The sequence below is a fragment of the Hirundo rustica genome, chromosome 2 (genome assembly GCF_015227805.2).
Source record: "Hirundo rustica isolate bHirRus1 chromosome 2, bHirRus1.pri.v3, whole genome shotgun sequence".
In the NCBI taxonomy this organism is placed as follows: Eukaryota; Metazoa; Chordata; class Aves; order Passeriformes; family Hirundinidae; genus Hirundo; species Hirundo rustica.
In genome coordinates, this window is record NC_053451.1 from 66,438,743 (window position 1) to 66,465,381 (window position 26,639).

A 26,639-nucleotide genomic window follows, 5' to 3' on the forward strand; every position below is an offset into this window, starting at 1 on the left:
AAATATCTATGTAACAATAGAGAAAATATTTTTATGCATAACATAGCATGTTTACATGTCTATAACACAGAAAAGAGACACATTTTCATGATGATAATTCAATTCTCATATGAGATAGGTTAACTTGTCACTTATTCCACCAGAGACATTATTTCCTAAAACTGAACTAATAACCCCAATGTTTAGTGTTTTCTTTTTAAAAAGTTGCTTCTAATTCTTATTTATGATGATCCAGTATACTATCATAACTACTTAGCAAAATGAGGTGTGTATTAAACCTCGATTTTTTAACATAGCACATCCGCAACATCATATTTTACTATACTTACTGCAGATAATAAGGAGCTATGGAACACAACCGAATGAAAGCTTAACAATTTCATTAGTTTCATACAAGGCACTAATAAAAAGAAAAACTGGCCAGAACAATAAAGTATGCATTTTGGAAATACATCACACTGAAGATTAAATTATCCAACTATTTATCCAATTAGGATTATCTTGCATGGAACAGGAAATAAAGTAAATGTGATCAAACAATATAAATAGCCCTTTTTTTTTTTTTTTTTTTTTTTTAATCTTGCTGACAAGATAGACTTATTAATTTAGATTTTTCCATGAACTCAACAGAGTTTCATAGCAAGCCCTAAGCACAAATGTCAACTGGCAGCTTTTGCTTCTGCAGTTTTAGAAACCTGCTCTCTAATGTTTCATGTAGGTAAAATCACTCTTTCCAGAAGCAATACACACATACAATCAGAAAAACTTGTGAGTATATTTATAGCTAAATAGTTTTCTTTGTGAATAGCTAAACTTCTAACCTGTTGTTTCTGAAGAGTAGATTTATTTCCTTTTCTTTTCTATTTAACTGTGCCTCAAGCACTATTTTGCCATGACTGTATCACTGTCTTGGAGAAGACCTGTTACCACCTTCAAATCTTCAAATCTTATTCCAGAAAATATTAATTGCATGCACTGAGAGTGAGATCCATTCATTTAACTTTCTTTATATAACTACAATTCAGTAGTTGCATGACTAAGCACTTGTAAGGTGCAATTTATCTGATCTACTTTTGCCATCTACTTTAGGATGAGACGGATCACCCCTACAACTGCCTATTGCTGTCTGTTGAGTCTAAGGTGACTCAGATGCAAATGTCTACATTTGTTCCAATGAACTTCACAGTGATGATTTAACCTAGATGAGGGAACTGTTATAGCACAACTGACCTTCCAACATGAAATGCTGAATCTTTGCTAATAATTCCCCTAATTTACTAACTGGTGCTCACATCGTAATAACCAGTTCATTGCCTTGTTTAGCAAATTTAACTATCACAATTAAAGGCTAGGGAACCAGATATGGAGAAATTATATTCTTAGTTGACAGACAAACATTACATTTTAGCTATAAGATGTGAGATTTTTTTTCCCATGACAAGCAAAATTCTAGAAAAAAAGCATAGTGACCTGATTATAACTAAATGATCTGTTTCTGGTGTTCTGTATGATCCCGAAGCACAGTTTTATGAAAGCATTTCTTTAACTTGAAATATGATGTGCTCAACATAGCACATTTTTCCTTAAGGCTGTATGATTATGCTTTTGCAAGCACCTAGACAGCACTTTTCACCCACAGATCTCAAACAAATTTACAAAAGTAGGTATCTGTCATTGACAAGCATTTGTCTTATGTCCCACGATGTCAAAGTTGCATGCACAGTCTTGTCATTAAAAGAAGTGCTACGTATCATACAATAAACAATGGCATTCCACAAAGAATCCTTCTGGTCTGAAGTTAATATTTATCTTATTTTCATTTTTGCAAGTGAATACTTTTACTTACACCTAGGAGTATATATATTCAGTTTACACTAAGAGAAAAATACATATTAATAATAGTCTAAAAGTTAAAAAAAAAAATAAATCAGTGTTTAATCTGTTAAACAATAGAAAAATTCTTATGAATTAGTGATACTGTCATTGAACTGGAGAGAGTTTGAGAACAAGCTTGCTCTGGCTTTTTCACCCTATGATTTGGAATCTGCTCACAGTACTGCCAGCTTAACCAAAAAGGATTAACTCCCATATCCAACTGAGAACACAGATAATTCTCAGTAATTGGTAAAAAATGAAGATGAATGGGGCTGAGAGATAAGGAGCAATTAGCTCATCAGCAGTTACAGCTGTGCACTCAATCCGGATCCATCTCTTGAGTCTCGGCCCCTTTTAAAGAACCCAGGCAGAACAAGCACAGGACACCCCCTCCCAAAAAATTGCCATATCTGCCCATCATTCCTCTGCCTTCCATTTTATTTCCATGCTATACAAAGACACCTGTCATAGCATTCTGTGTAAATTACTACCTCTCCTAGGACCTGTATCTACAGCCAATCTTCTTTTACATTAAAAAAAAAAAAAAAAAAAAAAGGGGGGGGGGGGCGGGAGGGGGGGGTGGAGGAAAAAAAAGTAGGGAAAAAAAAAAAAAAAAGAAGAGGAAAAAAAAATCCCAAACCCAAACCCCGGAAACTAAATGACTACTGTAGACACTTTAAAGTTCCCTGTCAATCGTTTCATTACAGCAGCATCATCTGTTTGAAAATATAAGCAATTCCCTCATCTAATTATAGGGAGGATTTGAGGTTCATTAACATTGCCAAGGCAGAGAATCAGATGTGCAACTGCAGAGCTGTGCTCAGTGGCCTGCATTCTCTGTTTCCTTTTATTTGCTTTTTCAAGGTCTCCAAGACTTTTTCCTGGAACCATAAAAGTAATTCTTTCCCTTAAAATAGACACGTGTGTTTAGAAAAAGGAAATTACTGCATTTTGTACTGTTCTATTATTGGGCAAGGTCACTAGAGAAAAATAATTTCACCTAAATCATTTTATCTCTGATTCTGGATGAAAAATAGGAATGTATACAAGCAAGCATTACTTTTGAACAACACATCACAGGAAGCCTTGTATTTATCTCATAATTTTAAATATTGCAAGGTAATGCAGATGAAGAGGAAACCTAACATGCCAAGAAAATCTCTTAATTTTCAACACATTTTGTGGTTGTTTATGGATTAACATGCTAGCCAAGTGTAAAACGTTGCCTTGTATTTCCTAACTGTGTTTAGAAATTAAGAATACCAAAGTCTTCATGATTGCTTCACTTCCTTAAAGAAATAATAGCATTTTTTTTGTATGAATGTAGTTTAAACAATGACATTTTCTTCGGACATCTGTTTTGAGATCACATTTTGAATAGATATGAACTCATTTCCTGCTAAGCAAGTAATTTACTATTGTTGATAGTTGTTTACAAGTTTTATGAGTCACATTTTAGCAAGTGGCAAAGGTCTTAACAAATCCTTTGAGTATTCCCTAAAGTGTATGCGTAGTGTTTTCATTATATAAAATGTTCGGGAAGCAAAAGTATACGAACTGTTCTTCACTTCCTAACAAGTTATAGATAGCAAACTCTAGCTCACAAAAACAGCTTTTAAAAGGTATTTCTTTTCACAGGCTTTTATCTTTTGCTGCTGCAGGTTAATGAAGAAGGACAGTATGGCAGTAAGTACTTAAACAGGGAGGAAACGATAAAACTACTTTACCTATCCATTGCTTCAGAGCATCAGATGGTAAACATACACCTGATCCTAAGATGTTAAGACAAAGAGTAGAACCTTGTCAGTGAAATTTAAAATTTGACCTTGCCACTCTCTTTCTTTTCATTCCTCCATTAATTTAAAAAAAAACCCAAACCAAACCAAAAAAACCCAAACAAACAAAAACTCAAACCAAAAATAAAACAAGAATAAAACAAAACAAAAACTCCTACCAAATCCAACAAAAAAAACCAAACCCCCAACACACAGCGTAATCTTTCTTTTTCCTTTGCTGCCCTATGGAATTCATTTTTTAAACAAAACCCCAATAATTTATCTACCCTGCATGTTGTATGTAGAATTGCCACTAAAAAGAACCCGGGACATTTTTCCTTCTTATCTGCAATGTAGCTCATATCAGCCAAGCTGTCACAAGACAGTACTTGATATAAACAAGAGATTGCAAAGACATCTCAGTAATCAATATTAGGATGGCTACAGTATGGAAGCCCCAACCACTGCATATCATTTGTCTCAGCATCTATTTCTATGACCAAATGAAGCATTAATTCAAATCATAAATCTATGGTGATTTAAATCTGGGAATGAGCACCTGCCTGCTTTAATGATTTATTTTGTACATTTCAGTAAGCAGGAGATTTGTCCATATGAACTGACAGGTCACCTTCAGATGCCAGTAGCAGACTGTTTATCACCATGCAGACTAGCATCTCATCTTAGCAAGTAAATATTAAACTAAAAGAATCCAATTGATTGTGGATGGGGGAGAAAGGCGTTGCAGCCATATATTTTACTCAGTGTGCTAATACCTCACCCTGATTCCTCTGTAATCTCTTTTTTTTTTTTTTTTTTCCCCCTCTTCTAAAATGATAATTCTGGTGGGAGGATGCAAGCTCAAGGTTACCAGCAAAACTGAAGAGATAAAATAATTACTTATTAGATTCATTGGCTTCCTTTAACTCCCTTCACTCGCTAACCTTTTGGCCATTGTTTCAAAGGACCAAGTTAATAAATTTGTGTAGTGCTTTGTATAATTATACAACGTTCAACTACAAGAATTACTTCTGTAATTCACATTAGGCATTTGATTAAAACCAAAAAGCAAAACAATTCGGAAGTAAACCTGACAACTTGATAAGATAAATAAATTAGGAATCCTTATTTTATTTATCTGCCTTTATGTAGGCATTGGAGCACAGGACGATCGATCCATGCACACCGAAATGCCTGCTACATATGGGCTAAGATGAATCAGTTTTAGCCTGGTTGGATCATTTGTTCCTTTTCAGTTTGGTCAGGCACATAACCTAATTTAAAATATAAACTAAGATCAGGTTGTTTTCTTTTGTTTTATTCTTTCCTTCTGTCAACATGCAGTAATTTCCTATTCTTACCTAGCAAGCTATAATCTAAAACATTAATGGTATATGGACTTGATAATACTTATTTGAAAATACATAAATAAACACACTACTGAAAAAATGAGTACACACCTACTATAAAGCAACACCTTTGAAATATGAGTTCTTGTCAAGATAATACAGTGTGCTAATTTTCAAAAATGCAACTAATAAACAAAGAAATCTTCATGAAGCTAATAATACCCTGACATTAGTAGCAGTAAGGAGTCACTTTCTGACTCCATATGCATGACCAACAATGGACACTAGACAGGGTTCACTATAATAATAAACAAATAAAAGCAAATTGGTTTTGAGAAATCCTCTGCATGAAAGGTACAGCTCAAGACAAGATGCACAGACAAGAAAACTGTGTTTCCAGAACCATTCCTCATGGAATGGAGATAACTGGAAAGCTATTCACTCTACTCAGAAGGGCCATTTTTTTCTGAACAAAATTAACTCAATTCTTCATTCAGTTAAATTGGGAAATTAACTGAAGCTAACAAGTAAGTTAAGGGGCTGAGAGGAAATTTTGACAATGACAATAAATAATCTTGCTCCACTAAGTTTGCCCTACTAAAATAGCTAGAATGTATTTTCTTAAGTAGGGAAAATGATTAGGCTGTCTAAGAGCATATTAGTTATCTAAATTATGCCTAAAACAAGGATTTCAAAATAGATATTTTTCTTTTATCTTCAGAGGAAGTTCAGATATTCTTTCTGTCCACTCTTCTAAAAATACTTTGCGTGGTTTAGATGTTGATTACCTGTTAACTTTTCCATGCCCATGGATGCACATGTGGTTTATAACTAGAACTGCCCAGCAGCATAGCAGCTCCACAAACCAGTATTTCAACTTTTTATTTCACAAAATGGACTCATCTATGCCTGAGAATCTAAATTAGCTTCTAGTTCTAGTACACACTCTTTATTTTCTCAGTTTGTATTTACACTTTTCACCCTTCCTCATTACTTCACTTTTCTCCCAATGTGCTAGAGGCCACCTGGTCCTTCCACTTCATTTATACCTATCTCCTCCTCCCAGATTTCAAAGACACTTGCTCTCTACTGTCTCTCGTTTTCTCTCCAAGAGAACAATCTTTACACTTGTATTCCAGTAACTGCGTATGTTGGTATCTGAGTACTCACACACAATTTATGACAATTTTCTTCACTGTCATAGAGGTATTTTTAAGGCCTTTATTTAAAAGGCCTTAAAAGAGATTATATAATCTCTTTATGCAGTAATGCACACATATTGTTGCTATTGACAGTAGTATGTGCCCAGGTGAACCTATTCTTTGAACTGTAATTCATGTTGTTTCGAAATAATACCCTACTGATGCCTACTGAACTCTAGAGAAACACTGTTCACAAAACATGTATTTATTGATTTAAGGCTAGTATATACCTTCTGAGATTCAATGTATTTAGAAGATGAAAAAGTTAAAAAAAAAAAAAAAATCTAGACAAAGGGCCAAAATAAAACCAAAAAAGCCTATCTGAGGCCATTTTATTCTGGTATATACTGATCTTCCCAGCAGTCTTCGAAACGTACCTCTCTGTCATTGAATTTCTGTTGCTGAGTTACTACTGCCTCAACATGATAAAAGGATCCAATACAATGAAATGGCATAACAAAACATTTTACAGCAGACACACACAGATGATTAAAGATTTAATCAACAACAACAAAAACTTATCCTAGCTTTGAAGTATGATTTAGCAAAACAAATTGTCCAAACAAATGAATAAAGTATACTGAAACAATTCTTTTTTGAAAAAGAACTAGAGTTGCTGATGGCTGCTTAAGAAATGGAAAAAAATGTTAACTACATTTTAAGAGCATGTTTATTAAAATAAAATATGATAGGAACTGCAGAGCATGGCAGAATTTATTGTGTATGTATGTTTTCCTTTTGTCACAAGGCACATGAAAGTATGAAATATTTTGCTTTCAAGCTTGTGTTCTGAATTACCTAAAGTCGATACCCAGCACACTGAGCAGGAGACATTGTTAAATTTCGCTTTGACACCATCATCTGTCACTCCACCTGTACTTTGAAAAATGAACTCTAAGCAATCAAACCACTTTCTTTCATGGAAAATATTAACTGGAGTCGCAAAAGTAGCCTACGAAGAAAATAATGTTTTTGTAATAGTAACAACAGAACTGAACGCTGGTGTAAAGGTCAGGTACAAAATAAAACTAAAAACATTAAAAAAAGGAAAACAAATATGCAACTTTTTGTACCAAATCAAGGACTTCAGAAGGAAGTTCAGAAAGATCACAACTTTAATAAAATATCTTAGTATTATGGACATATAATAATGCTATGTCTTAAACTTACCAACACTTGAATTCAGATCTCCATTTTCAGAGTCTGCTCCATGCTGGTTATTATTCGCATGATAGTTGGACATAGCTTCCAATTTGATTTTTTTCACTTTCATTGCTTCTGCTATGGCAGCATTGGTGGCAGCTGCTGCTGCTGCAGCTGCTGCTGTCAGACCTGCAAAGAAGTATGAAAAAAATTTAATATTCATTATTCTATGAGTCTCCATTATTGCAGGGGCTGTTATTATTCCTTCATGCTTGTTATTTAAGAACAGAGGGCACTGCAGAGTATTATTCCTCTCGTTAGTTTTGAAAACTATCAACTTTTTCAGGTAAAATGTTTCACATCTTATTTGGATAATTACTCCGATACATTCATCTAAACTTTAACTTGGTATCTAGTACGTGCATTCATAATAGAATCACAACTATCTAATTTAGCTCCAAAATGGTGTCCTGAGTGTCTGACTTTGAATACGCGAATATGTACATAACCATACTCAGCAAAAAAATTCCCAGTAAATCTCTAATGTCAGACATGTTAAAGAAAACAGAAAAACCAGGTCTATAATTTCTATTTATGAGTAATAGATGAGAGAACTCGGACATTTCTCATTTCAGACATAACAGAAAGGAGATGTAGTTGTCCTAGGAAGCATTTCTAGAAGAAAAATAATGCAGAACACTATTTTGTTCTCCGCAGACTTGAAGGCATTAAAGTATTTATCAATGAGAAGAGGAATTATAAACCCATTTAATATCAATCCTAAGGCTACCGACGGGCAACTCAAGTGCTCTTCCTACTAAACCAAGTTTCTGCCATCCAGCCATTTACAAGCATGTTCAACAAACTCAGGGAAATTTCTCTTTCCCAGGAGCAATTGGATAACTGGTCCAGTTCTCCAGTTGCCTTCAAAACTCAAAAGCAGATGCAGCTTTTAATCAAAGTCACAAGTGTCTTTGCAGTTTTTGTCCTCTTCGCTGAAGGAAGGTACTTCTCCTGTGGTCCCCAAGCCCTGCTGCTGCTCACCCAGATCCCTCTGCCCCAGCCTGGGCGACAGCAGAGAAGCCAGTGTCTCAACTTCCCAAGAGCTGCCTCTCCCACACAGCTCATGCAGGGGACAGAGATGGAAGTGATAGCTAAATCTAAGAAATAAAAGAGAAGGCAATAAAGCAGGTAAGTTGCAATGATGCACTCTCAGCCCTCATCCTGTGATGCCACAAGAAGAAAACAGATCCTCAGTCATTTTGAATCAAGATTCTTACCCTGAACGTGGAGAAGGCTTGAAAAACTCAATGTAATTAGTTTAAAGGTGCCTGCTCGTCTGATTTTCAGCTACTCGGAGAGGTGTGAAGTGGTTTATGGATCTCAAGAGGAACTAACTCCACAATTTACTATTCCAAGGATGCTGCCTAGCATAGGAAGAGTGCAATTTAGTAGGAAAGACCAAATAAGCAAATAATCCCAGCCTGCTGAGGTAAATATTGCTAGCACCATTGCCTCCCAGGGTCTCTTGTTGTCTCCTTTGACTCCTTACATGGAAAACAAATTCATTTTTGCCATGTTTTTGGCTAGTGATGGGGAGGGACAGAAGGCAAATTCCAGCAGGGAAAAAGCAGAAGGTGAGCAGACATCAGGAAATCTATGAGGTGGCATAAGAGGTGCCTTTGAATATATTATTGCTTGACTGAAGGTTGTTTTCCCTTATTGCTTTGCATGATCACATAAAGATCAGCAAACGGTTCCAGCCTCCCAACCCTCCTCACAGGCTGACTTCTAACACCTCCAAGTGTAATGAGAATTACTGAACAAGTGATAATTACAGATCAATATTCTTTAGAAAAGTGCTGTTTCAGGTAGAAGATGTACCAGAAGCCAAAAAATAAATGAGGTGAATAAATATGAGGGTTTACTTTTATTTTAGCTTCTGCTACTATCACAAATTGTGCATGTTCTGATCTTAGAAAGGTATTGACAATAACATGGATTGCTTCCAATTATATTTTTACCTTAGAGGAAGGATATGAAGCCATACATTATACAAATTTGGTTACAGTCCCTAAATTTGGCCACAGAAAAAGGGATGGTGCACCTCTGAACTTTGGTTTGCATCCGGTGCTCATTAAACAACACAATAACTTATACTTCCTTTTTTAATATATGTATACATCCCTGAAAAGCTAAAACTAGCATTTTTAAAGAACAATTCTTTGGAGGAATATTCTGGTATATTATATTCAGTGACTACAACAACAGGCTCCAAATTTTTGGTTGTGACTACACTTACCAGCAGTTTTAAAGTGCTTCCAAGTATTGGGGTAAATTACATACTAAAGAGATGATGCATATAGGACTTGCAAGGCCACCTTCAATTATTTTGTTTCACTGGAATAATGGCCTGGATGCAGAACTCCTGAAATAAAAACTCTCTTTTGCTATAAAATTTGCAAAAAGAATATGCTTTGGTGCGTCTCTTTGGATGGGGATTGAGAAACTAAAAGACTAATTGCTTAGTTCTGTAGTATGATTTTTTCAGGATAATGCTTGTGTTAAAATTGACAATTTAAAAAAGTAGACATTAAACTAATAATTTAATTCCCTCTCATACACAATCACAGAAGTGACTGGAGTGATTACTTTGCTATACAGCAATTAATTGAAACCATACCAATCTGAAATGCGTGTCTCGTATAAGCACTGGTGTAAGGAGGGACATGGAAGGAATAATGCTAAGAATTCTAGCTCAGTGATGGTCCCGACAGCAATTCCAGCTTACAGCACAGTTTATTCTTTACTGCTGCTTTTTCCTATCACTCAGCTGTGATGATATAGCACAGCAAGCGGCAAGGGAGGCCCGAAGCCAGTAATCCGAGCCACTTGCTTTATAATCACTGGTGCACTGTGGCGTACTGGGGTGTGGTACAACCCAGAACTTCAGCACAGGGCCCAACTTATCTTTCTTACCTCACTAGTATAGGCAGGCAAACATATTATAAGCAAAAGTTAATACATTACTATGCATCTATATTTATATTTTAAAATATTAAGTTTTAAAGTCACAGTATGGGTATATACCCAGGGAAGTACTTGGGATTTTTAAAAAATTTATTCTTTGAAAAAGCTTTTTGATGTAAATATTATTTAGTATCAATTTACAATAAGTAGCCTAGGAATTTCCAATGTGCACACTTCTCTGCACTACAGAAAAGTTATCTTCAAAAATGAGATAACAAAATGTAACCTGCAAAGTCAACTGAAATGAAAGAAATAAAGATCACACCAAACAGCCACATAGGTATTTTTTTATTTTTTACAAATAATTATTTGAACAGTTACAAAATATTCAAGCCAAAATATTCAGTGGATTAAAGTCAATGGTAGTTGTCATTAATATTCTGAAATTGATAAGTTGTTTATGTCTGGCATTCTTCCTGCTGATTATGCAGTGAGACAGGCAGCTTTATAAATATCTCATCACTCCATCGTCACACAAATTTCATCGACAGTGCTCATGCACAGCTATTAGCAATATGAATCTAACCATTACAAGAGGAATGAAAATCGAACATGTGGCATTAATACGCAGTCCTGGTTCCTAACCATCTGATAGGCAGATGGTGTAAAGCGGATTCTCCAGCTGAAATGAAGGGGCACATCATTTAAAACCTTGTTTGCATTCTAACTGATATCAGTGCCATATTGATATACATGATACATCATGGCAGTATTTGAACAATCTAGTTTGTTTCAGTCATAAATGTTTACAGCCTTGTTTTTTATCTTTAGAAGCATGTTCTGAGGAGCGTATTTTTAATTTATGAAACCTATTGTTTACTTCTGTTGAACCAGAAGATTAGCAAAGAGCAGGAATATTAAATTACCACAACCACAGCAGTATAACTAAGATGGATGAATAAAGTATGGTTTTTCAATATGTTAGTAAAGGAATTAAAAAATTAGCCTAGACATTTTATGCATTAAATACATTTATTCATTTAAACCTTACAGCTTTTTTCCCATGTGACATACTTAGAACTTTAATGCTTTATAAAGCCATTCATTTAAATCTCTTACTGCGCGCAATTAATCTTGTCCAGCAATTTAATTCAAAAAGCAAAACATCAGAAAGTAAAGTTCGATTCAACCATCACACCTCTGAAGTAATCTCCGTATTGCTGACAGTTCCTATAGACTCATCAGCAAAAGTCTGTTGAAGGTGTCTTGCAGGAGCCACGTGAATTTGAATTACAGCTCAATTGAACGCTCGCCAAGACTTAGTAGGAACTCAGGAACAAGAAGCAGAACACCAAAAGAGAGCGCGAAGGATCCTTTCCTACTAAGGCCTTCTCTCTTCTGTCACTAGATTACTTTGGCCTGTTGGGTGTGTTTGTAGCTGTTAATTATGTTAATAAAGTTGCAGCCTGCTGTCTCTGCCAAATATAATCATAAGCTTTCTCCTGCCAAGTCTTAGTCTAATTTACACCCGTGCAACTATACTGAAGTCAGAATTTCGTGGGTGAGAATGAGACCAGAAACATGCCCAGTATGTGTGGTCTCTAACGCTGAAAAATGAGTGAACAAAACAGAAAACAATGACAAAAAACCCCAGCATCTTCAGAAAACAATTCTGTTTTAAAAGCAAAGTCCCCGAGAGAGCTGTCATATATCATGACAGATTTTCAAAATGTATACGAATTACTGGTGGGCACTAAATCACATCCAGGGTTTCTGCCTTCCAACAAATAGTACTGCCTGCCTGTCTGCCTTAAGAGAAAGCTCTTAAAACTTTTTGATGGGGTGAGCAGCTTACCATACACCCTACTTGTGAAGCAAAATAGAAAAGGACCTGTGAGTGGAACTTTTTCAGCCTTGAATATGTCTCAAAACACACAATTTTTTATTGCATACCTAAACTTCATCCTGGGACAAATTACAGAATTCTTTAAATGATCTTAATTCACTTTAACTTCCTTCACATAATTATGCCTAAGAGTAATAAAAATTCCTAATAGTAATTCCAATAATTTTCTTAATGCAACTATTAGCTTCCTTTATGTTTTATTTTTATATATATAGTGTGTGTGTGTGTGTGCGTGTGTGTGTATATATATACACACACACACATATATACGTGTATATATATATATATATATTTATACTTAAAAAATAAGTAATTTGTTTATTTACAAGCTCCTTCTTTATGACTTTTACAACATTTTCAAGAAACTTTACCTTTGTCATCACAGAACAGGCAGAAAACCAAAATTCAACTGTCAGCACAACTGTGATACATTTAATTTCATTTATTTGCAGTAAACTTCATTCTGCAGAAACACTTTATTCACTGCATGTGAGGAGTTCCAAATCTCATCTCAATTCTGAAAGAACTCCATTATTTCAAATTAATGCTTAATCCTTTTTCTTCTTGTTTATTTCAATGGTACTGATTTGAAAATAATTCAAGTCCTTTCTTGATTGAATACCAGATTTCATACTGTGGTTCTTACTTTGGCAAAATTCCTACTAAAATCTGGAAAAAAAAAAAATCTACCTCAGAAAGAAAGGCAGGGTTACCTCCTAGGACCTGACCCTGATCACTGCAGGTTATTGCACTGGTTTCACGGGTTTCGGCAGTTCAGGTACAAGTTTTTGGTAGCTTATTAGGCTTCTGCCTAGTTTTTTCAAATGAAATAGGATCCTAACCTTAGTCTCTGATCTAATGGGTGTTTTATATAGTGTGATACATAAAACAAGAAGGGGAAAGCAATCTGCAGGAGGACAGAGGTCTGATTACACAGACTGGATTGCAGAAAGGAGAACTTCACCATAATGTTCCGCTAAAATATACTGAGTTTCACTAAAAGAATTCTTTACACATAATGTATGTCCTGAATCTCACAGTTATGCAGAAACCTTATTTCTGCTAAGTGTCTGGATGGATCCAATACAACAAGCATGGTATACCCTAAAAATTTCATTACCTGATATTTTGGGATAATCAAAAAATTCTTGTCGGGTCCCCCTAGCTACATTTTCCTCATCAACTAGAGTGGTTAAGCATAAACGGCTCATCTAGATTTTTTTTTTTTAAATACCTCTTTAAGGTCTATTATTAAGGGTATCATATTAATGAAAAACAAAACAACAACAACAAAAATAAACAAACAAAACCCCCCCCAAACAAACAAACAAACAAAAAACCCACAAAACCAAAAAACCCAAAGCAAAACAACAACAAAAAACACAACACCCCCCCCCAAAAAACCCACCAAAACCAAAACAAAAAACCCCCCACCCACAACAACAACAACAACAACAACAAAAAACCTGCACTTAAAATATTGTTAAAGAAGGAATACTCAGGGAAAAAAAAAATCATCCATGGTTTAGACTGGTGCAACTAAACTGAAACTGAGTCTTGCACTGGGGGAAAACCAGTGTATGTGAAGCTCAAACCATCTGTTGTTCATCAGTCTAATCAGACCTTTTTCCTGCAACTACTCCTAACTTGTAATATGAATTTTGAGGCCTGGGTATAGCACTTAAGATAAACAAGCAAAAGAGCTAAATTTCCACAGCAATGTTCAAACCTAAAAATCTTTAAGATGTGCCTCCACAATTAATAACACAGTTGCAGAAAGAAAAAACTGGTGTAGAAAGCAGCAGCGTCCTTTTGTTTCATTAACACTGCAGGTTGGACAATACTTCAAAAATGTGTAAATGGAATAATTTTATTACTAATATTTGCCATTTATGCAACTGATTGACTTACATTCCATGAAGTTATTCTTTCTAGTGGATATATTCCTCTCTACTGAGGAGTAAAAAGTGAAATCACAAAGTGCATTTCAAATACCACAACAAATTACTAACTGTTACAACTTCATGGCGTTTTGCAATCTATGAATTTATTATTGGCTTTGTGCAATTGTGACAAAATTAAACAATGTATATTGCATAACTGCCTGGCTATACTGCAGTTTTAAGCAACAGTTTAAAATCCTACTAGAATGCACACAGCAACAATACAATACAATTAAGAGAGAACATTCTTTCTTAAACAACAGTCATCTTTTCAAAAGCAATAGATTCTCAGTTCTCATTCACTCTGTTGCATTATTCATTTCATGTGCAACCTCATGCTGGACCATAAATTGTTACTTTATCTAATCAAAGGCGACTTAACTCCACACAAGGTCAAAGGTTTAATTTTGTGAAGTATTATCTTACGCTATGAGTTTAACGGAAAAATAGAAGAAGAAAAACAGCCAAGAAACTGGTAATAAATGAACCTTTATTGCCTCGGGCATTGGCCTAGTTAATAAACTTTCATTGAAGGTTTCTTTCAACTGTTATGGACAATGAGGTAAAAAAAATCTTAAATTACAGCCATGTGTGACTTTTAAAGCAGGCGTTCTTTTTTATCTCAACCTTCCCAGCTTAGGAAAAAGACAAAGAGATTGTCTTCAATTTCTTAACCAAAAATGTATGCTTCTAAACAGATGAAAAAGTGCAGATCAAGCCTTTTAAAAGCAGAGGTCAGCTTTGAACAATATAAAAAAATACTTTTCCTTAAGTGTAAAATCCTGATCCACAATCTCTTCAACTGAATAGTAAGCAGTTCCCAAAAAAAAAAAAAAAAAAAAAAAAAAAGTGGGAAGGCAAAAAGGCAAAACATATATATATATATACTGACAATATATTATGCTAATAATGATGGTTGGTTCCTGCAAGGCTTTCTGTTTTACATCTGCATTGCTGGAGTGCAATAATGGCTCTTCTTTAATAGAATGACTTATTATGGGAACAACTTCCCTGCATGTTTTACAAATAGAAGTTCTTTTCTTCTTTTCATGTGTATTATCTCGTGTTCTCACAATACTATTCTTGCTGTTAAGAGAAATTAAAAGGTTTAACATAATGACAGTTACTGGTGGTTATTGGTGCTCTGTGAATTTTCTTCATTTAATGTTCTTAGATTTTACTAACTACAATGTCTTTTATTGACATACTCTTTGGGACCAGTTTAGAGAAGCGCATTACAGTTTATGTCATACAGTCAAAAACAATAAGAAGACCAGTAGTATTTAAAAAAGCCTTAGCCTTTAACTTCAGTCTAATTTATAGCTAGATAGACACAACTAATTAATTGTAACACTGCTACAATTCAAAAATACTGAAAAGACGTGTCCATGCCTGTAACAGCTAAATACTCATAATCTTTCAACCAGCAGGAGCTTTTGTAGTTTTTTTTATAAACTTAATCCACAGCTTGACACAGATCCTGGGGTAATGGCACACAATTCTTTGATTAAACTAATATCTAAACTCTGCTGAGGCAGCCTGATGGCCCCGTGGAAGTGTTTCCCTACTACTTCCAAACCCAGCCTTGCAAACAGAACTGCCAAATTCTTTCCCACAGACCCACTGTAGCCCACGTACCTAATCATGTGAGTGAAATTTAACTTATCCGTGTGTGTAAGTACTTGTGGCACTAAAACAAGACCAGAATAAAATGAGATTTTAGCTGTGGACCACAATGGTGCAATTTTAGCTTTGACAGCCTTCTAGTGGAATGGATGCGTCCCCAGAGAGACCTGTTCTCTGCACCGAGTCCACACACTGAAGAAATAACCCACTAATATTAAGTTGACGTGTTATCAAAGCCTTAGTGGCCCTTATGGCTTTGGTCCAAAAGCACCATTTTTGCCCAAAGAAAGAAAGATTTGATTCTCACTTCCGGTGCATAAGAATAGTCAGCTACAGACTTATTTCAGGTTCCTGCCATCCTCAGGAAGTGGAAACAGCATTATTCCTAGTCATGAAAAGAGAAGGCAGGGAATTCAGGCCTTTAGCTAAGGTGAAATACTATCACAGCTGCTGAATAGAGCAGTAGGCCTTCAGTAAATGTCTAAAATTTAAACTACTACTTCAAGATACTTTAAATAAAGTTTTCATTGCATTAGTCTTTAATGGTGTTAAAAGATACTATACATATTAAAAAAAAAACCCTAAAATGTCTTTAAATAACAATTTTGATCCTGTTTTGTCATATTTAGCTTTAAAGTAGAGATTGTTTTGAATCCTCTTGCCCCTTAAAATAAACCTTTATAATACAATATACTTTAATAAATTCTGTAACTGTTTTCTGATTATCTCTCTCTATTTGCAGAGTGCAAAGCAGGCTGTGACAAGCATTAGAAAGACAGAAGTCAATATAACAGTGGAAATAAGTCCCAGAAATCGACTGGTTATTTCAAAACATATATAGCCTTCTTTTAACACAGCAAGTTGAGTAAGAGAATTTTCACATTTCTGAATGTAAAGAATTCACTTGTAAGGGTCAGGAGACTCTCCTTCTTCATTCTTTTATTCACTAGAAGTGTTGTAACTTCAAGAGCTGCACTGTGGCTTTGGGGCTCCTTTCTTTTTCTCTTTTTTTTTTCCTTTGCTTTTTAAAGTTCCGTCAGATCCATTATGCATTACTCTGTGCCAGAGGCAAGGCATGGGGCTAAATGTACTGTTACAGCACAGTGATAGCAGAGTTTGTACTGTGATGCAGAACTGTGATACTGTACAAAGTAGCTGTGATAATGACTCACAGGTAACACTGTGTAGTCCTTTTTTCAGATGAAAAGGCAGTCAGTTGTCACAGACAGTCCTCTCTCACCTTTATGCTCTAATTGTTGCACAAGGTAACAGAACACTAAATCCCACAGGTAGCACCCTGGGTGCTGACCAAGGCATTATATAAATGTTTTTGGGTGGCATGTCACATTTGAAGACAAAGTATCTCTTTCCAATACAAACTATGGCACAACAGGGGCACGGAAGTGCATTTGTGTCCCAGCACTTCATCAAAGCATGGATATTAGGACAACTTAACTCACTAAAAGAGTGGTTAAGCATTGGGTCAAGCTCCCCAGGCAAATGGTGGAGCCACCACCCCTGGAAGTGTCCAAAAAGTAAACAGATGTGGCACTTTTTGACACAGTTTAGTGGGCATGGTCGTGTTTGTCAAAGGTTGGACTTGATGATCTTGGAGGTCTTTTCCAAACCCAATAACGCCTTTTTTTTTTTTTTTTTTTTTTTTTTTTTTTTTTTTAATTCTAAGGCAAAATTATCACCCCAAATAAAGAGTTCTCTCACACCCAGAGTGTTCAGTGAATAGTGAACTTCATTCAACAGAATACTTTTTTTTGTACCTCAGAATTGCCTACTACACAAAAAGTAAACATCTGAAAACTCTTAATGATGTTAAAAGGAAGGTGTGGCATAAATAATGGATACATTATTACTGTGCTTGACTATAATGCAAAAACGAACATGCAGTAGCTTTTCTAGAGTTCCTACCATATTGGCATAATAGCAGTTCCATATTACAAAGATCTGCAGACATTTCTAAATTCAGATTTACATACACAATCATATGTATTGCTTCCAAAAGGCACATTCTTTGAAGCCGACAACTGATTGGTACCACTGCCTAACACTTTATGAATAAATATTGAAAGGGCATCAAGCAAGCATAAGAGAGCCTCAGCATTTTCTTTGGCAGAAACTTGAGAAAGCCTCATGATATATACTATGCAAAGGAGACATTATATGTTCATTACTAAGAATACTTTACAAAAGAGAAAGCTTTATGTTACCACGATCCTCTCAACTTGGTAGTGTCCACAAAAAGACAAAATATGATGAGAACAATTATTTCACAAATTCCACATTTTGTAGGGAGAACTAGATTATAGTTTTCAGCAGATCATTCAATTAATATTTTCTTCATCCATTAATGAACAGGGTATCAACACATTTGGATTTTCACAAGTCTATCTGTTACTAGAAATCACGTTTCTCCACCTTCTCAACACTCGCACAATTGTGAAATGGGATGTGTGCTTTCTAATCTCTCCTCCCTCTGGGTTATGACCTTCTTTCTGATCACTGCTAAGTCCCACGTTTTAGACTTATCTGACATTCAGATTGGCAAGATGGACTGCACATATAGCACAGACTGAGTAATAGAAATAACTGGCAAAAATTTAATTAGTATCTGGATAATAACTCACTATTTTTATCCCAGCTACAGTAATCTAACTTTAATCAACTACAAGATGCAACTTCAATACATAACAATGAAGGTATCAAGATTCCAAAGGATTTTTTTTTTTAACAACAAAAAAATCACATAACCCATATAGTGTACATGTATTTATTTTGTATTTTCTACATATTACTGGTCTTCAACATAATGACTTCTAGAATAAAATTTACAATATGAATAATTTTTTAAAAAATGGAACAGGATTACTATAGTTACTTTATCTTAGAAATCAGAACATCGTTCTAGTAATTTGATACTAATGTTGACTTGCAGTCACTTTGGAAGACATACAGATAACTAATAAGATTGCAAGTATAAAACGTTGATTATAATCAATATTTGTCACTGCACAGCCCAAGAACTGGTGGATATTTTCCGAAGTGAAGAATAAATTATCTCTGAAACCATGTCTATGGTATGCATAAAATTTACAGGAAAGAAAATTACTGGATTTGATGCAATTTCTTATATTAAATTGCTGAGTTTCATTAAAATTGAATTCTTAATCACTACTTAAGACATGTTAAAACACAGGAATTGCTTTTGAAAGGATGCAGACCTATTGCTAGATTTAATTCTGTGATGTACTAACAGCCCATAACATTAAGAAAACTTTTTTTCTACCAGTGCCCTAAGAAGTTTATGAAACATTTCTAGAATTCTCTTTGTTTTCTCTGTTCTCTAATTGGTTGAATTAGTCACATGCTATATTTCTTTGCCAGGCTTGAAAAAGACTAATTCCTCCATCTATTGAAACAGATTTTCTACAGTGATAACAGGCCACAGGAGTATTGTATTTCATCTAAGCTGCATACTAACCATATTTATATGTGTGTGTGTGTGTGTGTGTTTGTGTGTATATATATTCAGTGAGGTTTCATGTAATGAAGGCAGATGAATCAACATGTTTCTGTCCTTCCAGCAACAATATTTAATAAGGATGGCATAGAATCTACAGAGACATTCATACATGCACCAGGTAGTACCATGATCAAATCTTTGTGTGTAAATGCAGTTGTATTTACATTTTTATCTCTTTGCTGTTGACATCCTGCCTTTCTCAAATACAGCTAACAAATTTCAAAAGAGGCAATACAGTGTTGTCTCATCTGACCATGTTTATGAAGAAAAATATTTACAAGTAGTTTTTTCCATTCTCATGTTTTTTCTAAGAAAGCTTACATCGCAGGAAAACTTCAGTGAATATTAGTAAATGTTCTACTTTCACTGGAAACTGCTACTATTCAAGCATAAGTGATTGATACTCTTCATATCAAAGAGCATGAAATATAAAATTAGTTACAAAATGGCTTCAGTGCATGGAAAAAAGATTGCCTCCTACAATGTTGATGATATACAGGAATTTTGGATGGATTCATATTTCCAATCTCCTAAATGAACAGTTGTCATTCTTTACCAAACTAAGAGATTGTGAGAAATCCAATTGTATCCTTGGCTGCATCAAATGAAGCACGGCCAGCAGGTTAAGGGAAGTGATTTTCCCCTTCTACTGGGTTCTTGTGAGACCCCAGCTGGAGCAGTGCTCAGCTGGGGCCCAGAACATAACAAGGACATGGACCTGCTGGACCAAGTCTAGAAAGAGGTCATGAAGACAATCAGAGGGCTGCAGCACCCCTCCTATGAAGACAGGCTGAGAGAGTTGGAGTTGTTCAGCCTGGAGAAGACTCCAGGGAGACCTTACAACACCTTCCAGTAACTAAAGTGGCTACAAGAAAGCTGGAGAGGGACTTTTTTACAAGGGCATGTAGTGACAGTACAGGGGTTAATGACATTAAGCTAAAGAGGGTAGGTTTAAATTAGATATTAAGAAGAAATTTTAAACTCTGAGGGTGATCAAAGAGATTGCCCCGAGAAGACGCGGATGTCCCATCCCTGGAAGTACTCAAGGCCAGGTTGCACGGGGCTATGAGCAACATGGCCTAGAGGAAGGTGCCCCTGCCCATGTCAGAGGAGTTGGAACTAAATGATCTCTAAGGTCTGCTTCAACACAAACCATTTTGTGATTCTAAGAAATATCAATTTTGTCAAGAGGATCAAATATTTTTTGCATCCAATTGCAGCATCAGCTCATCTTAATCTTGGAGGTTTTTATAAAAGAGATATTTTAATGAACATTTTTACTTCAAGCTACCATATAAACAAAAAATAAACTTCAGTCCATTTCAAAGCTCCTACCTTTGTTCTGTGTCTCCCCAAACCAGTCCTCCACTAACACAGTGTTTCACACAAGTATTTACAGAAGCAAATATATCTGCAGAATTCCATTAACACAGTGCATTTCCTCTCGTATTAACTTTCTTTTTCTCATCCTATGTGTTCATATAAAATGATCAGATGCAAATTATGGAAGAGACTTTTTCAACAGTAGGACTGTGCTTTTTCACTGATTATATGAGCAGTTCTTTTGACAGCTTTAGAAATGCCCCTAGGTCAGTTGGGTAGACTACTGATGGCCTAAGTCTCCTGTCATTTTCTTATAATTTATCTTCAGTTAGTAGCAAATTAGATCCAAAAATATCATAACCCGACACCTATAAGACCTATCCTTAACCACACGTACCAAGCATACCTTCTACAGAAATCTTTAGATGGTAGCAAGAAGAATCTGAAGAGACACTGAAAGAAAGTATCTGAATAATACCTGAATTACTTGTTTACCCTTTTAGTTAAAAATACCATCAGAAGCAGAAATTAAATGCCCCCTGATTTTAATTCTGAGATTACCAGAAAGTATCAGATGTCATCTATATTTTAATTTTATTCCCCTTTACCTATTAGATGGAGATAACACTTCTTTATAGAAGGATTATCAATACCAATCAGTCAAGAGTACAAAGCTTTAAAAATAAAGTCCCAAGGATGTATTAATATTGTTTTCAGCCCTTGTTCTAAATCTGTGAAGTCAAACAAAGTCCATAAATGCAAGGTAGATTTGCCTAAGAAGTGAGGGCAGAAGTTCAGTGCAAAGTGTACATGGATAAAAATCCACAAAGGAACTATGAACATGAAACATTGCTTTCAATTTTATCATGCACCTTAAAAGGTCACAAAACACTTTTGAGCCTGGGAGACACTTAGAAAGAATAGGAAATAAATTTATTAGTTTTGCTGTGGTGTTTTTCTTAAAATCATCAAATTAGCAGATAAAAGGGTATTTACCAACTTGAATTTCAAGTTAGCATGCTGCCAATTCAAACTATGAAACAGGCAAAAGATCAATAGTTTAGCAATTAAAAAAATAATCAAAGCACTTTGCAATTTCTGGTGATTTGTCAAAAATTCTTGATTCCTTGAAAGCTACTTAAGGCTTTATTAAAACTAAATTTTAAAAAAATCTCCATACTTCTGTTGTTACTTAAGCTAGTTAAGTGTTAAACGTGCTCTTCCTAAATCACTGACAATCATGAGAAGGAATATAATGATTTTACCTTATGTTTGTAAAATGTGACTAGTTATTTTTTTGTTGACTGCAAAGGAAGTCGTATTCTGAAAAACAGGATATTGAGGATTAAAAAATACACTTTTAATCTAATTTTGCTGTAAAGATGTCAGATTTTTTTTTTAATGGTCTGAAAAGAAAAAGGAACAATATGATTATCTAATAATCTTTCCATCCTTTACAGACAAGAAAAAAAGCAGGTGTATATTTAATAACTATTACATCAGGTTACCTGTTGAAGGATACAGTGGAATAATGCTTAATTCCTTATCACTACATTAATCTTGAGTTGAGAGCTTCATAAAAGTATACTCTGAACTTTGTTTCTAATCCAAAAGTGCACACACACAAAGGAGAAAATCAAGGTTTGTTTTCAACAGAGAAGTGTTGGGGGAAATTCTTATGCAAAAGTCCATCTAGTATAAATTAATGAATTAAAGCCTGATGTGGTCAACAGCCTCCTCAGCTGCTGATCCATTTTTCCAGCTACATTGGATCAGTGAAACCTGGCTCCTCTAAACTAGATAGACTTTGCTCCTCTAAAATACCTTCATGTATAATATCTGACAACTATGGAAATTTTGCAATTAAGTCTAAGCAAAAACTGTGTTATCTTATTTGTTCAAATGAATTGCTCCAAAACGTCACATACTACACAGCACACAGATTATCTTCTTTGACATACTACTGCCTAATTGAAATACATAGGTACTTTCTCATTGTCTCAGAATTTCATTGGTAGCCAAACACAGACTTCAGGGCAGGTTCAAGCAATGCCTTAAAGCAGAGTTTATTCAATACAGAACTATTACTATTTCAAATTATTATGGTATGGATACAAGAAGCAATTAAAAACTCATATTAGTTCTAGTTTCCAGAGTATCATCTGTAGATATATTTTTGAACCCTGAACAAATAAATATCATTAAACAGCACACACTATCCTCAACAGCCCTAGAGAAGAAAGAAATGATGATTACTGTTGCAGGTCACGGTTGGCAAATACCAGCAGTTTTGCCTGGGGTAAGTGGCGAGGTGGAGCCATGAACTGTGGCTGCAGTCAACTAGCTCCTAAAACATGAAACCTTTTGTATGCACCGAATCTGCTAAATATAAAGTCTGTGAGACTTCACGGGGTTTTCAGTGATATTTTAAAAAATAATATACTATATATCTATGTACAATGTGCTTTTTAAAAGCAATGCAATATATATCTTGCAGTTTCAGTATATGCTATTCCTGTCCTGCACTAATTGTATGCTATCTTATGCATTTATCTTCTTTATTTTTGTTGCCATTATTTTCAACTTCATTCCTAACTACTAAATGGATGAATATGGGGAAAAGAAATTGAAAGAAATATGAGAAATGTATTTTGCAAGTATCAGTATATTTTTACTAATATTCAAACTCCATTTTCAGCAAACTTGTTATTTTAAAGCTAACTGCTTAAAAGTTGTTTTTTTTAATTTCCTACTGGATTATATTTTCTCAAAAATTAGCCTAGCAGATAGGCTAATTCTGATAGTAAATATTTATCCTACATCTTTATGTTACATTATATGGTATGCCCCTGTGTAGCTTTAGGAATTAATATGAAGCCAACACAGTAGAGAGATACTTGAAGTTCAGAAGCTGCTGACATTAGGCATTAGACCATAAGTAGGTCAGAATAAACACTTAACATTCAAATTTAAATATAATATTGTGTAATATGAGAAGATCTATAGAGCCATAATGTCTGAATATATTAGGTATGATGATAATACTTCTATTGATTTCAGTCTGTTAAAATAATAAAACTGGATTACACAAATCAATTCTTGGAATACAACACAAAAGCATATATTATTTGCCTTGCACTTTCAAAATAGGCTTTTCAAGTGAGATTGACTGTAACTATTTTAGACTTTAACTAAAAACAAGTGTTAATTTTCTCAACATCACCTAAAAAACAGACTCATAGTAGTATTTTTGTTATCTTATGGTTGACAAGCTTAGCAGTCTTTTACCCATCTAACAAACAGCTTTTTCTGTGTGATGAATTATTTAAGACTCGCTCTTACATCATTACTTCTGCAAGGAGAGGAGGTGTTTCAATAGGAGGATCTACCACTAAAGACAATTAACAGGCAGTCCATTTCCTTTGGCAGAGGGAGGACACTCACAAAATGCTGTAAAACATTCAAGAATGTAGTTTCTGGTGATGTCTTCACAGTTATACAGAACTAAATGTTTCATAACTTCTTGAAGTCTAACAAAAAGAAGAGGCATTGGCTTTTCAGGCTGTCAGGAATGATGTTTTGTTTTGCAACAAAGTCTTCAGTATATGTTAAATTATTTCTACTCCAGATGGGAATCAGACTGTACTCTTGAAATTATCCTGCTATAAAAACATTGAGAAGATTATGTTTGTCCAATAACACTATTACAGTCACTAAACAAAAATTAAGACTAAGGCGTTTTTGCGAATGTATGTTAACGAAAATGAGTGGTGATCCAGAACACGGAATACGATAAACCTGCAAAGCACAAAGCATGCAATCAAACCCAAAGTGTGAAGCAAAGAGGAATTTGCATTGTGAATGCAATCAAAACTGTAAATCAGTTCCTTAAAAGCAGAAGACAACAGTCTGAGTTAAGGCTCAGTTAGGCTGCAAGCATCACAGCCTAACAGGGTGCGCAGAATACTACAGATTTCCATTCTGGCATAGCAAGTTACGGATCTGCAATGGAGAGTCACACTCCTCTGTTGTTACCAGGAGGTAATTATACAACAGTATTTCTAATGATGGAGTCCCAAAGCAATGCTTCTCCTCTTCCCAGTGGAAAATATCTTTTGAAGCAAAGAGTGGCTGTGGGATTCAAGAGGAGGGAAAACACATACCATAAAATATAATTAAAAATTGTGGAGGCTGCCTATGACAAGAATAACCATAAAAAACAGATACAAACCAGCTGGCTGTTAACAACTCCTGAGTTATAAAAATCTTAACCTGCTGTAAAGCACTCAATTCGATTTACATAACCACAGAGCTGACATTCCTTTTAGGCTCCTCTGCTGGGGATTATTTTGACATGTTTTAAGGCAGCATAAAAAGCAACTGTGAAAGGAAGACATGTATCATCTTACATAAAAATTCATTCTTGCCTTAAGATTGGACTTACACGCTTTAATCCCAGCATCTTTACTGAAACTGGAAAATATCTTCAATGGCTACTAGTGATTCAATTTTATAACATTATCCCTTTGGTGCTCATATTTTTGATAAAGTTGATAGTGTATGTATACATGCAGACAAAATAGAAAAAAAAAATCTGTACAATCACATAAGCTTAAGTTTTGCTGTTACTGCACAGAATATCAACCCCACTACAAAACACTACAGAGCACAGCATATCTAGTCTTAGATAGTTTACGTTGTTTAAGATTGCAACTGGCCTTTGCTAAACAATAAAAGCATTTCTTAGGAATGTAACGATGCAGACAGCACTTTACACAACTAACACAGCTTGCTGTAGGGAATTAAAATAAACAAAATAAAATAAAATCAATCTTACACTGAGTGAAGTTTTGATGTATAAGTGCTGGCAGCTTACATTGCCCAGAGCACAGAACGAGTTTTGCCATTTGATAATTTGCTTGATTCACTGTGCTGCCTCATGCAGGGCATTTTATGCCTGATTTATGTTTAATCGAGTCACCTGCTTAATGTTAAGGAGGGTCACAGTTAGATAGAAGGGTTACGACCATATAAGGCTTTCAACATCTTCCAGTTTGACATAAGAAATGGGTGTAAGTGTTAGAGGTCAACCTTTTTCTTTTATTTTGATTTAATGTTCTCTATGGAATATTGCATAAAACATTAATGCACCACAAAACCAATTTGATTCCCTTTTGAAATGCAGAAGGCAAATATGGATTAAGAGACTCAAAACACTGACAAAATAAAATAAAAGCAATCTACAGTCTAAATGATCATGTATATGTGAGGGATTTTTACGGCTTATAAGGTGCATCCTTACTTACACAAAAATGAGTATAAGTTCTCCTTTTAACAGATAAGCAATCAATTTTTTTCTGGTGTCTCAGAAGAATAAAGACTTTAAAGACAAAAGGACCATAAACTTCTAATATAAGTGAGGTGTCCAGGTTTACTATTCAGGCTAGATGTCCATGCTTTGAAACATATTTAACTGGATATTAGAATTATCAGCATTTTCTTTGAAATAATGATATGAAAAATTATATCCATATTTAATTAATAAAGTAGATGTGGAAAACCACTACTGACCAAAGACTTAGACAAATCTGATCTTTCTCTCGGTGTTTCAACATGCTGAAAGTATTGTAGGACATTACGAATTCTGAGATTAAAATTCTCCCACATAGCACTGAAAAAAAAATAAACATAGCAACAAATAAGGTATTTAAAGATGTACTTTTAAGGAGGAACTATTACAGTTAGCAAGTGCAGGTGGAATTCAGCACTTAGCAGTTTGGAGAGATTTATCAGTCTTTTCAGTGCACTAAAGTATGCACATGTTATGCCATTAACACAATTACCAGAACCCAATAACAGACACAATTCACAGTGAATCCAGAGGTACATGAGAAGCTTCAGTCCTTGGCTAAAATGTGATTTGTTTGCCTGCTAAATTTTGTGTGTGTGATATACAACTTCTTGTGCGAATGAAAATAATAAATATTTCCCT

The 26,639-nt window shown here is 34.9% G+C and overlaps 1 protein-coding gene across 5 annotated transcripts in view; it reads right to left on the reverse strand.

Moving 5' to 3' along the window:
* Window positions 1-26,639, reverse strand: part of DACH1 (dachshund family transcription factor 1) — a 352,968-nt gene that overhangs the window by 159,755 nt on the left and 166,574 nt on the right. For all 5 annotated transcript variants that reach the window (XM_040055316.2, XM_040055317.2, XM_040055321.1 and 2 more), the window contains exon 3: window positions 7,372-7,533. In XM_040055316.2, the coding sequence (XP_039911250.1) occupies window positions 7,372-7,533 (162 nt within the window). The remainder of the gene's footprint in view (window positions 1-7,371; window positions 7,534-26,639) is intronic.